The 14,487-nt window shown below is 45.4% G+C and overlaps 1 protein-coding gene across 1 annotated transcript in view; it reads left to right on the top strand.

The window, feature by feature from the left end:
• Nucleotides 1-14,341, top strand: part of LOC135558318 (PDZ domain-containing protein GIPC1-like) — a 56,589-nt gene extending 42,248 nt beyond the window's left edge. Inside the window, exons 2-6 of the mRNA XM_064992055.1 lie at nt 3,973-4,158; nt 11,351-11,531; nt 11,955-12,067; nt 12,177-12,258; nt 12,768-14,341. Of these exons, the coding sequence (XP_064848127.1) occupies nt 3,973-4,158; nt 11,351-11,531; nt 11,955-12,067; nt 12,177-12,258; nt 12,768-12,919 (714 nt within the window). The 3' untranslated portion in view covers nt 12,920-14,341. The remainder of the gene's footprint in view (nt 1-3,972; nt 4,159-11,350; nt 11,532-11,954; nt 12,068-12,176; nt 12,259-12,767) is intronic.
• Nucleotides 14,342-14,487: the final 146 nt, after the last annotated feature.

Here is a 14,487-nt window from a genome sequence, read left to right on the forward strand (position 1 = left end):
ATTCTCGCTATCGCTCTCTTCCTGACACCCTCCCTCTCTCTCTCTCTCTGTCGCTCTCATTCTTTCTCCTCGATCGCCCCCCCCTCTTCCTAATCCAATTATTTATACTCCAGTAACCAGGGGCAACCCTTGCTTGTGTCAGTGATTGTCAGCTGATGCGCATGCAGTGCAGAGTGGAGCAGTGCTCCGTGTCTGTTAGGCCTCTTTGCTTGTATTGTGTACTAACAAGGAACGTCTTTTCTCTGCCACTCACGCCAGTCCATGTCCCAAATGGCACCCTATTCCATATATAGTGCACTACTTTTGACCAGAGTCCAATGGGCCCTAGTGCACTATAAAGGGAATCGGGTTCCTTTTTGGTACGCAGCCTAGATAAGAGCCCTGTAACACTCAGAGGTCATTCTGATGACCCCGTACTAGTACGTCATATCAGAAACGACATAGATATTGGTATCGTATCAGAAACGACATAGATGGGGCGGCAGGGTAGCCTAGTGGTTAGACTGTTGGACTAGTAACCGGAAGGTTGCGAGTTCAAACCCCCGAGCTGACAAGGCACAAATCTGTCGTTCTGCCCCTGAACAGGCAGTTAACCCCACTGTTCCTAGGCCGTCATTGTAAATAAGAATTTGTTCTTAACTGACTTGCCTAAAGGTACAAATAAAAATCGATATTGGTATGATATCAGAAACCCAGAAGAAAGGCGGTTCAGGAAACTAGTGCATCACACTGCCTCAACACTGAGCATTGAAATAAACTGTCTGCTTGAAAGAAGCTTTGACAAGGGTTGATAATATAATATCTACCATTTTATCTATGGGTTTCTGACATGGTACTCCTTATCTATGGGTTTCTGACATGGTACTCCTTATCTATGGGTTTCTGACATGGTACTCCTTATCTATGGGTTTCTGACATGGTACTCCTTATCTATGAGTTTCTGACATGGTACTATTTATCTATGGGTTTCTGACACGGTACTCCGTATCGATGGGTTTCTGACATGGTACTATTTATCTATGGGTTTCTGACATGGTACTATTTATCTATGGGTTTCTGACATGGTACTCCTTATCTATGAGTTTCTGACATGGTACTATTTATCTATGAGTTTCTGACATGGTACTCCTTATCTATGGGTTTCTGACATGGTACTATTTATCTATGGGTTTCTGACATGGTACTATTTATCTATGGGTTTCTGACATGGTACTCCTTATCTATGGGTTTCTGACATGATAGTCCTCCCAGCGGTAGAGTCCTCCCAGCGGTAGAGTCCTCCCAGCGGTAGAGTCCTCCCAGCGGTAGAGTCCTCCCAGCGGTAGAGTCCTCCCAGCGGTAGAGTCCTCCCAGCGGTAGAGTCCTCCCAGCGGTAGAGTCCTCCCAGCGGTAGAGTCCTCCCAGTAGCTTTGGATGTGTCCCGAATGGCACCCTGTTCTTTTTGGGCCCTGGTTAACAGTAGTTCTCTATACAAGGAATAGTCTTCCATTTGGGACGCAGAGCCTTTCACCAGCCATCCCAGTGGACTGAGCCATGGTCAGTTTAAAGGCCTTTTAAATCAGGCCTCAAACAGATCCCATTACCAACACCCCCTGGGTCTGCCACGAGGTTCCTACTGAAGGTGTGAAGCCAGATCTCTGCTGCATCACTGGCGCTGGTAGAAAGGTCACCTTCCTCATCTGCTCTACCAGTGGGAATAGGACATGGCCAAAGAATAAACACATGACTCACTCATTAATGATTTCTCTGTTAACACGGTACTCTGGTGTATCCATTCTAAGACTTTGATCTTCAGGGAAACACAAAGAGAGAGAGAGAGAGAGAGAGACTCTGATGAACTCTCCAGCAGACAGACCGGATTCCAACAGAGATCACAACGACACATGGGCGTAAATATATATTGATTGCAATTATTCCCAAATTAGTGAGCGTTCATGTGCAAAGGATTAGCATTTAAATTAATATAATTATCAACTGTGTGTTGTGATCCCTTTGGTCTTTCTCAGTCCACACCCCCTTCCCAGTCCACGCCCCCTTCCCAGTCCACGCCCCCTTCCCAGTCCACGCCCCCTTCCCAGTCCACACCCACTTCCCTTTGTCCACCAAGCCATCATATCGGTTTAGCCCACTAGGGAATCCTCCCTATCCTTGTTAGTAACATATATCTACTGTTTGTTTGTTTGTTTTATGCATTTCTGTGATTATTTAGTTAGTTAGTAAATAAATGATTTAGCCAATTGGTGTATGGATGATTTTATAGTGAAGGCTAGTTCGTGCAGATAACCAACGATTTACGATGTTTGGAATGAGACTAACGTGAGGTAAAGAATAATTCATTAATAGAAGACTAATTGATCAGATATTAAAATATCTGAAGAGTTGTTTTCGGAGGATTATAACTTTGTAATCTGAAGATTGTCCATAGTGCCCGACTTCCTAGTTAATTACATTTAAATGATTAGTTTAATCACGTAATAATAATTAGAGAATTGATTTGATCAAATATGTCTTCACTTTTAATTATGCCAAAGACATGACAACAAGCTGTGAGGTTTGGCAACAGCACATCCTCCACACTGACTATTAACACAGGGGCCCCCCAGGGGTGTGTACTCAGCCCTCTGCTGTACTCCCTGTTTACCAACGTCTGCATGGCTTTGTCTACACCAACTCCATCAATTTTGCTGACGACACTACGGTTGTAGGCCTGATAGCCTATATAGAGAGGTGGTAAGTGAACTGGTACACAGGACTGCAGTAGAGAGAGTCAGCAGTTTTAAGTTCCTCAGCGTCCACATCACCGAGGACCAACAACACGACCACTCTTGTCAAGAGGGCGTAACAGAGTCTCTACTTCCAAAGGAGACTGAAGAAATTCACCATGCCACCTGGGTCCTCTCCCAGGACTATCGCTGCACCGTGCCACCTGGGTCCTCTCCCAGGACTACCGCTGCACCGTGCCCCCTGGGTCCTCTCCCAGGACTACCGCTGCACCGTGCCCCCTGGGTCCTCTCCCAGGACTACCGCTGCACCGTGCCCCCTGGGTCCTCTCCCAGGACTACCGCTGCACCGTGCCCCCTGGGTCCTCTCCCAGGACTACCGCTGCACCGTGCCACCTGGTCCTCTCCCAGGACTACCGCTGGCGTCAAATGTATTTTGATGGTGGACCATTCTTGATACAGACGGGAAACTGTTGAGTGTGAAAGAACTAGCAGCATTGCAGTTCTTGACACAAAACGGTGCGCCTGGCACCTACTACCTTACCCTGTTCAAGGTCTTGCCCATTCACCCTCTGAAGGGCACACCTACTGTACACAATCTGTGACTCAATTGTCTCAACACTTAAAAATCCTTATTTAACCTCCTGTTCAGTGTCCTGTTCAGCTACACTGACTTGAAGTGGATTTAACAAGTGACATCCAATAAGGAAACATAGTTTCACCTGGTCAGTCAATGTCATGGAAAGCGCAGGTGTTCTTAATGTTTTGTCCAGTCAGATCAGAAAGTATTCGCCCCCCCCCCCGAAACAATACATGTTAGAAACTCCTTTGGCATCGATTACAGCTAGGAGTCTTTTTGGCTAAGTCTCTAAGAGCTTTGCACATATAATGTTTAAAATAGGAATTATGTTAGTTAACTCAGCATTTCCTATTCATAATATAGTTATGTCGCATGTGCAGTTAACAATCATATATGGGAATATCTGCTCAATCCAAATTTACAACCAACTGATTGCAGCGTTACTGCAAAAATGTAGGAGGAAGGTGGAAGGGGGAGAAGGTAGGGAACTTGTCTGTCCTCCCTGAATGGAAAAAATGTTAGAAAGAAATATACCAGTTTAACTTGACGACCAAAATGTTGACCGAGGCTCCATACAGGTTGCAAAATTAGTTAGGAAGAGATTTTTTGATGTTCCGATTCCGTGGCACATGGTTTTATCAACTGTCTCTCTGTCTCTTCGTGTGTCTCCAGATCCTGTTCTGTACTTTGAACACCCACAAGATCGACATGGAGAAGCTGCTTGGTGGTCAGATCGGCCTGGAGGACTTTATATTCGCCCACATTAAAGGGATTAAGAAGGAGGTGGAGGTGTTTAAATCAGAGGAGGCCCTGGGACTCACCATCACAGACAATGGGGCGGGATACGCCTTCATCAAGGTAGGATTTTGTTTAAATATTTTTTTTAAAATAGAGAGAGATTTTATTGAGATATGAAAGATAGGAGAGTTTGCGAGTCAGAATGGCTGTGGTTCGGATCATGACCGATCCTGACTAGTCTCCCAGTCCTTTACATGTGCCTACATTGACTAGTCTCCCAGTCCTTTACATGTGCCTACATTGACTAGTCTCCCAGTCCTTTACATGTGCCTACATTGACTAGTCTCCCAGTCCTTTACATGTGCCTACATTGACTAGTCTCCCAGTCCTTTACATGTGCCTACATTGACTAGTCTCCCAGTCCTTTACATGTGCCTACATTGACTAGTCTCCCAGTCCTTTACATGTGCCTACATTGACTAGTCTCCCAGTCCTTTACATGTGCCTACATTGACTAGTCTCCCAGTCCTTTACATGTGCCTACATTGACTAGTCTCCCAGTCCTTTACATGTGCCTACATTGACTACTCTCCCAGTCCTTTACATGTGCCTACATTGACTACTCAGGCCACATCAAGGTAGGATACAATCAATCAATCCATAAAATCTAGTCAATCAACCAATAAAATATATCAATTGAATTGCAACTCATCTATTTATTATAGAAGGTTAAATCATTACAATCACAGGACTGTCACTTCTATTAGGCAGTTATTATAGACGACAGTTATATGATCAGGACTCGGGTGTCAATTATGTAGTGAAGTAAAACAATCGTTGGGATATAGTTTAGTACTACCTGGTCTTATAGAGGCTAGTTTAGTACTACCTTAAGACTGGTCTTAGAGAGACTAGTTTAGTACTACCTTAAGGCTGGTCTTAGAGAGACTAGTTTAGTACTACCTTAAGGCTGGTCTTAGAGAGACTAGTTTAGTACTACCTTAAAGCTGGTCTTAGAGGCTAGTTTAGTACTACCTGGTCTTAGAGAGGCTAGTTTAGTACTACCGTAAGGCTGGTCTTAGAGAGACTAGTTTAGTACTACCGTAAGGCTGGTCTTAGAGAGACTAGTTTAGTACTACCTTAAGGCTGGTCTTAGAGAGGCTAGTTTAGTACTACCTGGTCTTAGAGAGGCTAGTTTAGTACTACCTGGTCTTAGAGAGGCGAGTTTAGTTCTACCGTAAGACTGGTCTTAGAGAGGCTAGTTTAGTACTACCTGGTCTTAGAGAGGCGAGTTTAGTTCTACCGTAAGACTGGTCTTAGAGAGGCTAGTTTAGTACTACCTGGTCTTAGAGAGGCTAGTTTAGTACTACCTGGTCTTAGAGAGGCTAGTTTAGTACTACCTTAAGGCTGGTCTTAGAGAGGCTAGTTTAGTACTACCTGGTCTTAGAGAGGCTAGTTTAGTACTACCTGGACTTAGAGAGGCTAGTTTAGTACTACCTTAAAGCTGGTCTTAGAGAGGCTAGTTTAGTACTACCTGGTCTTAGAGAGGCTAGTTTAGTACTACCTGGTCTTAGAGAGGCGAGTTTAGTACTACCGTAAGACTGGTCTTAGAGAGGCTAGTTTAGTACTACCTGGACTTAGAGAGGCTAGTTTAGTACTACCTGGTCTTAGAGAGGCTAGTTTAGTACTACCTTAAAGCTGGTCTTAGAGAGGCTAGTTTAGTACTACCTGGTCTTAGAGAGGCTAGTTTAGTACTACCTGGTCTTAGAGAGGCGAGTTTAGTACTACCGTAAGACTGGTCTTAGAGAGGCTAGTTTAGTACTACCTTAAGGCTTGTCTTAGAGAGGCTAGTTTAGTACTACCTTAAGGCTGGTTTTATGATCAAAGTTTTCCACCAACATCTTGTATAGACCGCAACAATAATGGCGTCTTTTTCAAGGCACTAACAGAGGCTAATGCCGCCTTGACTCGCTGGCCAGAGTCTATGGGGGAACCACATTGCCCCCCCCCCCAAAGGAATGGCTGAAGGAGACAGCGGTATTAATGTTAGGGTTTTATGACTACAATCTGTGTATAACATTGCTCCAAGACACCCCCTAGTGTTGGTGAAGCGTCACGGTATCTTCATTTACACCAGAGGTTTTCTTACTGTTTTGATTAGTCAGCGTTTTACAGAACAGACTGACCCCGGGTACACAAATCAGCTTAAGGAGAAAGATGGACTATAGTATCTTTGTATATACTGTATGCAGTTTGGGTCAATTATTGTACCTATATAATCTGTTTATTGTTGTCAGCACTAGTTCACCAGGGCACGGTTTCCCATTAGCGATGAAAATTAGACTTACGAGTGCTTTTGTTTTTTAACGATGCCTCTTTCCTACAACACCCGAAGATGTAACGTGTGTTCTCTCAGTGTGGTGTTCTGGGAAAAGGTTCACTAAGTGTGTTGTCGAGGCATAGAGTTGATACTGATAGGATGGAAAGAAAGGGAGCTCTCAGATCAGCTTTCTCCATTCAAATCTGACCTTTAACATTAGAATTATTTCACCAAACTGACAATGGATCAGCTTTCTCCATTCAAATCTGACCTTTAACATTAGAATTATTTCACCAAACTGACAATGGATCAGCTTTCTCCATTCAAATTTTACCTTCATGGTCAAATCCACTCAAATTTTACCTTCATGGTCAAATCCACTCAAACTATCTCTAGCGCTGTTTTGCATCAGTTTACGGTTGATTCAGTCCCAACATGTTTTGCATGTCAGTTATCAAGATATTGGACTTTCAAGAAGCAAAGTGTCACAGGTCACGTCATCAGGATGATGATGATGCAACATTTAGAATTAATTGACAATACTGACGACCAATCGCCTCCTAAGAGAGAGATTATTGAGGCGGCTTGTTCTAATGCGTATCCAATTAAAATGCTCTAAATCCCAGATCTGGCACATCATCGCACGTTAGGCTTCACATCATGAGATATAGTGAGACTAATTACAGACAGTAGCCTAGCAGTAACAAAATAGAACTCTATTGAATGAACATGAAATGTATTTCGATATGATTGAATTATATACAGTAGGCCTATGTAGCATATACTGTAGGCTATTCTTTTTTTTTTTATGCAGTTGTAACAGTATAACTTTAGACCGTCCCCTCGCCCATACCCGGGCGCGAACCAGGGACCCTCTGCACACATCAACAACAGTCACCCACGAAGCAGTTACCCATCGCTCCACAAAAGCCGCGGCCCTTGCAGAGCAAGGGGAACCACTACTTCAAGGTCTCAGAGCGAGTGACGAGTGACGTCACCGATTGAAACGCTATTTAGCACGCACCACCGCTAACTAAGCTAGCCATTTCACATCCGTTACACATGACGCTATTTAGCACGCACCACCGCTAACTAAGCTAGCCATTTCACATCCGTTACACATGACGCTATTTAGCGCGCACCACCGCTAACTAAGCTAGCCGTTTCACATCCGTGACACGTGATAACGCTATTTAGCGCGCACCACCGCTAACTAAGCTAGCCGTTTCACATCCGTTACACATGATGACGCTATTTAGCGCGCACCACCGCTAACTAAGCTAGCCGTTTCACATCCGTTACACATGATGACGCTATTTAGCGTTACACAGTCATCTCGGTTTTCATTTGAAGCATCTTTTTATCCTTCGATATGTTTGTAACATTTACAAAGACATTGGCAACTTTGTTCTGATGTTACCAACGGTCACAGAGAGACAGATAAACATCTTGGTTCTATGTTTAGCGGAGAACTTGTGTGTATGAAGTGACGCTGGAGGGCAAATAAAGCATCTTACGACGCTCTCCGTTGTTCTAGAGTGGTCTGAGGAAGAGGTTGGATTTACGAGTGTTTTCAAGAGCAACTTTAGTAACGATGGTTTTGGGAAACAGCTCGTAGACTTAACGATGCTCCTACGAAGGTTCTAACGATGAATTTAAGATGCTTTTTGGGAAACCGGGCCCTGGTCATATTCCTTGGTGAATAAAAGTGCCTCTGATTTGTGGTTCTGAAGGGCCCTGGTCGGTCATAAAGCTAACTGTGGTTCTGAAAGAACCTAGTCGGTCATAAAGCTAACTGTGGTTCTGAAGGCAGCTGGTCGGTCATAAAGCTGGTTCTATTTGTGGTTCTGAAGGCAGCTGGTCGGTCATAAAGCTGGTTCTATTTGTGGTTCTGAAGGGCCCTGGTCGGTCATAAAGCTGACTGTGGTTCTGAAGGGCCCTGGTCGGTCATAAAGCTGGTTCTATGTGGTTCTGAAGGGACCTGGTCGGTCATAAAGCTGACTGTGGTTCTGAAGGGACCTGGTCGGTCATAAAGCTGACTGTGGTTCTGAAGGGACCTGGTCGGTCATAAAGCTGACTGTGGTTCTGAAGGGACCTGGTCGGTCATAAAGCTGACTGTGGTTCTGAAGGGCCCTGGTCGGTCATAAAGCTGGTTCTATGTGGTTCTGAAGGGACCTGGTCGGTCATAAAGCTGACTGTGGTTCTGAAGGGACCTAGTCGGTCATAAAGCTGACTGTGGTTCTGAAGGGACCTGGTCGGTCATAAAGCTGACTGTGGTTCTGAAGGGACCTGGTCGGTCATAAAGCTGGTTCTATGTGGTTCTGAAGGGACCTGGTCGGTCATAAAGCTGACTGTGGTTCTGAAGGCAGCTGGTCGGTCATAAAGCTGGTTCTATTTGTGGTTCTGAAGGCAGCTTGTCGGTCATAAAGCTGGTTCTATTTGTGGTTCTGAAGGCAGCTGGTCGGTCATAAAGCTGGTTCTATTTGTGGTTCTGAAGGCAGCTGGTCGGTCATAAAGCTGACTGTGGTTCTGAAGGGCCCTGGTCGGTCATAAAGCTGGTTCTATGTGGTTCTGAAGGGACCTGGTCGGTCATAAAGCTGACTGTGGTTCTGAAGGGCCCTGGTCGGTCATAAAGCTGACTGTGGTTCTGAAGGGACCTGGTCGGTCATAAAGCTGACTGTGGTTCTGAAGGGACCTGGTCGGTCATAAAGCTGGTTCTATTTGTGGTTCTGAAGGGACCTGGTCGGTCATAAAGCTGACTGTGGTTCTGAAGGGCCCTGGTCGGTCATAAAGCTGACTGTGGTTCTGAAGGGACCTGGTCGGTCATAAAGCTGACTGTGGTTCTGAAGGGACCTGGCCGGTCATAAAGCTGGTTCTATTTGTGGTTCTGAAGGGCCCTGGTCGGTCATAAAGCTGGTTCTATTTGTGGTTCTGAAGGGACCTGGTCGGTCATAAAGCTGACTGTGGTTCTGAAGGGCCCTGGTCGGTCATAAAGCTGACTGTGGTTCTGAAGGGACCTGGTCGGTCATAAAGCTGGTTTTATGTGGTTCTGAAGGGACCTGGACGGTCATAAAGCTAATTGTGGTTCTGAAAGAACCTGGTCGGTCATAAAGCTGACTGTGGTTCTAAAGGCAGCTGGTCGGTCATAAAGCTGGTTCTATTTGTGGTTCTGAAGGCAGCTGGTCAGTCATAAAGCTAGTTCTATTTGTGGTTCTGAAGGGCCCTGGTCGGTCATAAAGCTGGCTCTATTTGTGGTTCTGAAGGGACCTGGTCGGTCATAAAGCTGACTGTGGTTCTGAAGGCAGCTGGTCGGTCATAAAGCTGGTTCTATTTGTGGTTCTGAAGGCAGCTGGTCGGTCATAAAGCTGACTGTGGTTCTGAAGGGCCCTGGTCGGTCATAAAGCTGACTGTGGTTCTGAAGGGCCCTGGTCGGTCATAAAGCTGGTTCTATTTGTGGTTCTGAAGGGACCTGGTCGGTCATAAAGCTGACTGTGGTTCTGAAGGGCCCTGGTCGGTCATAAAGCTGGTTCTATTTGTGGTTCTGAAGGGACCTGGTCGGTCATAAAGCTGACTGTGGTTCTGAAGGGACCTGGTCGGTCATAAAGCTGACTGTGGTTCTGAAGGGACCTGGTCGGTCATAAAGCTGACTGTGGTTCTGAAGGGCCCTGGTCGGTCATAAAGCTGACTGTGGTTCTGAAGGGCCCTGGTCGGTCATAAAGCTGGTTCTATTTGTGGTTCTGAAGGGACCTGGTCGGTCATAAAGCTGACTGTGGTTCTGAAGGGACCTGGTCGGTCATAAAGCTGACTGTGGTTCTGAAGGGCCCTGGTCGGTCATAAAGCTGGTTCTATTTGTGGTTCTGAAGGGACCTGGTCGGTCATAAAGCTGACTGTGGTTCTGAAGGGACCTGGTCGGTCATAAAGCTGGTTCTATTTGTGGTTCTGAAGGGACCTGGTCGGTCATAAAGCTGACTGTGGGGTTCTGAAGGGACCTGGTCGGTCATAAAGCTGACTGTGGTTCTGAAGGGCCCTGGTCGGTCATAAAGCTGACTGTGGTTCTGAAGGGACCTGGTCGGTCATAAAGCTGGTTCTATTTGTGGTTCTGAAGGGACCTGGTCGGTCATAAAGCTGACTGTGGTTCTGAAGGGACCTGGTCGGTCATAAAGCTGACTGTGGTTCTGAAGGGCCCTGGTCGGTCATAAAGCTGGTTCTATTTGTGGTTCTGAAGGGACCTGGTCGGTCATAAAGCTGACTGTGGTTCTGAAGGGCCCTGGTCGGTCATAAAGCTGACTGTGGTTCTGAAGGGACCTGGTCGGTCATAAAGCTGACTGTGGTTCTGAAGGGACCTGGTCGGTCATAAAGCTGACTGTGGTTCTGAAGGGCCCTGGTCGGTCATAAAGCTGACAGTCTCAATTGGGTGTTTGTCCCATTTGAGTGAATTCTTGGTTGGTGAGCGGACTCCAGACCTCACAACCACAGAGGGGAATGGATTCTAGAACCGATTTGAAATAGAAAGCCCTTCTTGCATTTTGACTCCAGACCTCACAACCACAGAGGGTAATGGATTCTAGAACTGATTTGAAATAGAAAGGCCTTCTTGCATTTTGACTCCAGACCTCACAACCACAGAGGGGAATGGATTCTAGAACCGATTTGAAATAGAAAGCCCTTCTTGCATTTTGTCTCAGATCAGCTTTGTGGAAGTTACCTGTGGTATTGATGCCGAGGTAGGTATAATTATTAATGTGCTCTAGGACAACGGTGTCTAGATGGAAATTTTTTTTGGAACACCATTATTTTGGTCTTACTGAGATTTCTGATTTATTTTGTGAAGTCCAGGTTCCTGCTCTTTAGGCCAAAGGCAGGTGACCTCTCTCTCTCTCTCACCCCTCTCTCTCCCGGTCCCCCCAACAGCGTATCAAGGAGGGCAGTGTGGTGGACAAGGTGAAGGTGATCTCTCTCTCTCACCCCTCTCTCTCCCGGTCCCCCCAACAGCGTATCAAGGAGGGCAGTGTGGTGGACAAGGTGAAGGTGATCTCTGTTGGAGACCACATAGAGTGCATCAACGGGAAGAACATTGTGGGAACACGTCACTACGAGGTGGCTCGCTTGCTGAAGGAGCTGCCTAAGGAGCAGAAGTTCACCCTCAAACTGGTGGAGCCCATGAAGTCCTTCGGTGAGTGGACAGGGGATGTTCAGTAACATTTCTAGAGATGTAAGCTACATTAGCGGCACGTAGCCTCGTGGTTAGAGCGTTGGACTAGTAACCGAAAGGTTGCTGGATCAAATCCCTGACCTGACAAGGTACAAATCTGTTGTTCTGCCCCTGAATAGTTAACCCACTGGCAGTTAACCCACTGGCAGTTAACCCACTGTTCCCTGATTGGCTGTCATTGTAAATAAGAATGTGTTCTTAACTGACTTGCCTAGTTAAACAAAGATAAAATACAAATGATGACCTGTAGTAGTTGGTTGTCGGTGAGGGCATGGACCTCAGGTAGAAGGGTCTTCAACTTTGTAGGGTGTGCAGGCTTTTATTCTAGCCCAACAAGATGTTTAGATGAGTTGATCTGAAGCGTTTTATTTTGGTGCTGAACAGAGATGCTGGAGCCGAGGTCGAAGGGAGCCAAGCCGGCCAGTGAGAATAAGTTGGGGACAGGGAGAGGGACTCTGAGACTGCGCGCCAAAGGACCTGCTACCGTAGAGGAAGTGGTGAGTGTCTACTTAAGTCGTCTGGACGTCTGGATCCCGCTGTTGCTAAGAGAAGGTCAGTGGGGGAGGGTCCTCTCTCTCTGGTACTCACACTGTTTCTCCTTTCCAGCCGACAGAGTTCGAGGAGAAAGCCGTGAAGAAGGTGGATGACTTACTGGAGAGCTACATGGGTATCAGAGATACAGAACTGGGTGAGTTGATAAACCTTTTAAATCCAGTTGGATTGGATTTCAGAAGCAGTGTAGACATGTCTAATTTACGTTAATGTCTTGACCGGAAAACGATCAGAATACACATTGGTTTACTTTAAACAGAAACATGTTGGTGTAACGGATGTGAAATGGCTAACTAGTTAGCGGTGGTGTTGGTGTAACCGATGGGAAATGGCTAGCTAGTTAGCGGTGGTGTTGGTGTAACCGATGGGAAATGGCTAGCTAGTTAGCGGTGGTGTTGGTGTAACCAATGTGAAATGGCTACCTAGTTAGCGGTGGTGTTGGTGTAACCGATGGGAAATGGCTACCTAGTTAGCGGTGGTGTTGGTGTAACCGATGGGAAATGGCTACCTAGTTAGCGGTGGTGCGCACTATTAGCGTTTCAAATCGGTGACGGAAGCTACACTGTTACATTGGTCATGAAGGCAGTTGTTCGAATCTGTGATAAATCCTCTCTACTCCTCTCCGCTCCCTCCCCCACTCTCTAGCGGCGACCATGGTGGAGGTGGGTCGGGACAAGAAGAACCCTGATGAGTTTGCCATGGCTCTGGACGAAGCTCTCGGAGACTTTGCCTTCCCTGACGAGTTTGTGTTCGACGTCTGGGGCGCCATTGGAGATGCCAAACAGGGACGTCTTTAATGTTTTAACTGATTACCCAGATCACCTAGCCTGGTCCAAGACAGCATAAACACATCTGGGACCAGGCTACCAACCCCTGTTCCAGTGGACAAATATCAGCCAGTAGAGAATGAGGGGTGGGAATTACCAGGGACCTCACGCATTGCGATTCCATACTGTGATTTTATTCCAATTTGATGTTCCGAACATATTGCTCACTAAATGTCTGCTGCAGAAGGGCAAGCTAGAGAATGAGGAAATTAGTTTTAAATCAGTCACAGAAATAAGTGGTCACTATGTTAAAAGATGGAGAACAAACTATAGGATGGAAAATACCAGAATTATGGCGCAGGTACATCCGACTAGCGCTAGCTAACACTACCTTTTGAAAATTAAAAATCGATACTTAGAGTCAAAGTATCTACATAATACGGTCCAAAATAATACTGTGATATGCAACTATCGATTTTATTCCCCTATTGTTGTTATTATATACACCCTCGAAGACAATCACTTATTGATCAGTCATGTCCCACTCAACCGAGTTCTCTGGAATGCATCCCAAATGGGCACCCTATTTCCTTTCATAGTGCATTACTTGGCACCCTATTCCCTACATAGGGCACTACTTGGCACCCTATTCCCTACATAGGGCACTACTTGGCACCCTATTCCCTACATAGGGCACTACTTGGCACCCTATTCTCTACATAGTGCACTACTTGGCACCCTATTCCCTACATAGGGCACTACTTGTCCTTTTCCACAGGTTACAAAGGGTACACACCTCTGTCTGTATCAGTCCTTCTGGTGTGAATTGCAATGTACTAATGATCACATACTTACTGTTCATCGTGGCGTTTTATATTTGTCTTCTAATGTTGCTGTGGAGTTTTAAGCACCAGCAGATCCCCCCCATCAGAAACATATGCTGTATGGTCTTCATATGTTCCAACGCCTCACAGATGACTGTTTATTTAGAGCCTACAGAAAAATTAAATCGTTTTTATTCTAGCTATGGAGGGTGAGGTGGGATCCCGATCCACCTTTCAGCTAACATTCCTTCACTTCGTGGCATTTTGTTTTGTACAGGCTGCTTAGTATATAATTATCTTATAATAAATACTTATTTGTTTATTTATTCGTTCAAATAAACGTTCATTTATTTTAAGCTGGAAAATGTTTTATACAAATCTCAAGATTGGAATTCGATAGAAATCTTGAAAAGTGTCACTTCGTGGTCAATTGCAATTCAAAATGTCTGACACTGTTGAAAGAACCCACTGTAGATTGAATTGACACACTGAATAGTAATGAATTCTTACTGTAGTATGTGTATTGAGTTGTTTTAGAGAGGTTTACTACTGAACACAGCTTCAGTGTTTTATAGAAATACTTAAGGGATCACTGTTAGACAAAACAAATAAAATGTACTATTCTCTAGCTGAGTGTTTTGCATTATTCATTAACTACAGAGATATCATGTTGATTGAGCAGGAGAAGTTAGATACATGTTTTCTGTACGTGGCTGAATACAGTCGGTGCATGACTACGGCCGTATCAGAGGTTAAGCGTTACGGCGAGATACA

This window comes from Oncorhynchus masou, chromosome 17 (assembly GCF_036934945.1).
Source record: "Oncorhynchus masou masou isolate Uvic2021 chromosome 17, UVic_Omas_1.1, whole genome shotgun sequence".
In the NCBI taxonomy this organism is placed as follows: domain Eukaryota; kingdom Metazoa; phylum Chordata; class Actinopteri; order Salmoniformes; family Salmonidae; genus Oncorhynchus; species Oncorhynchus masou.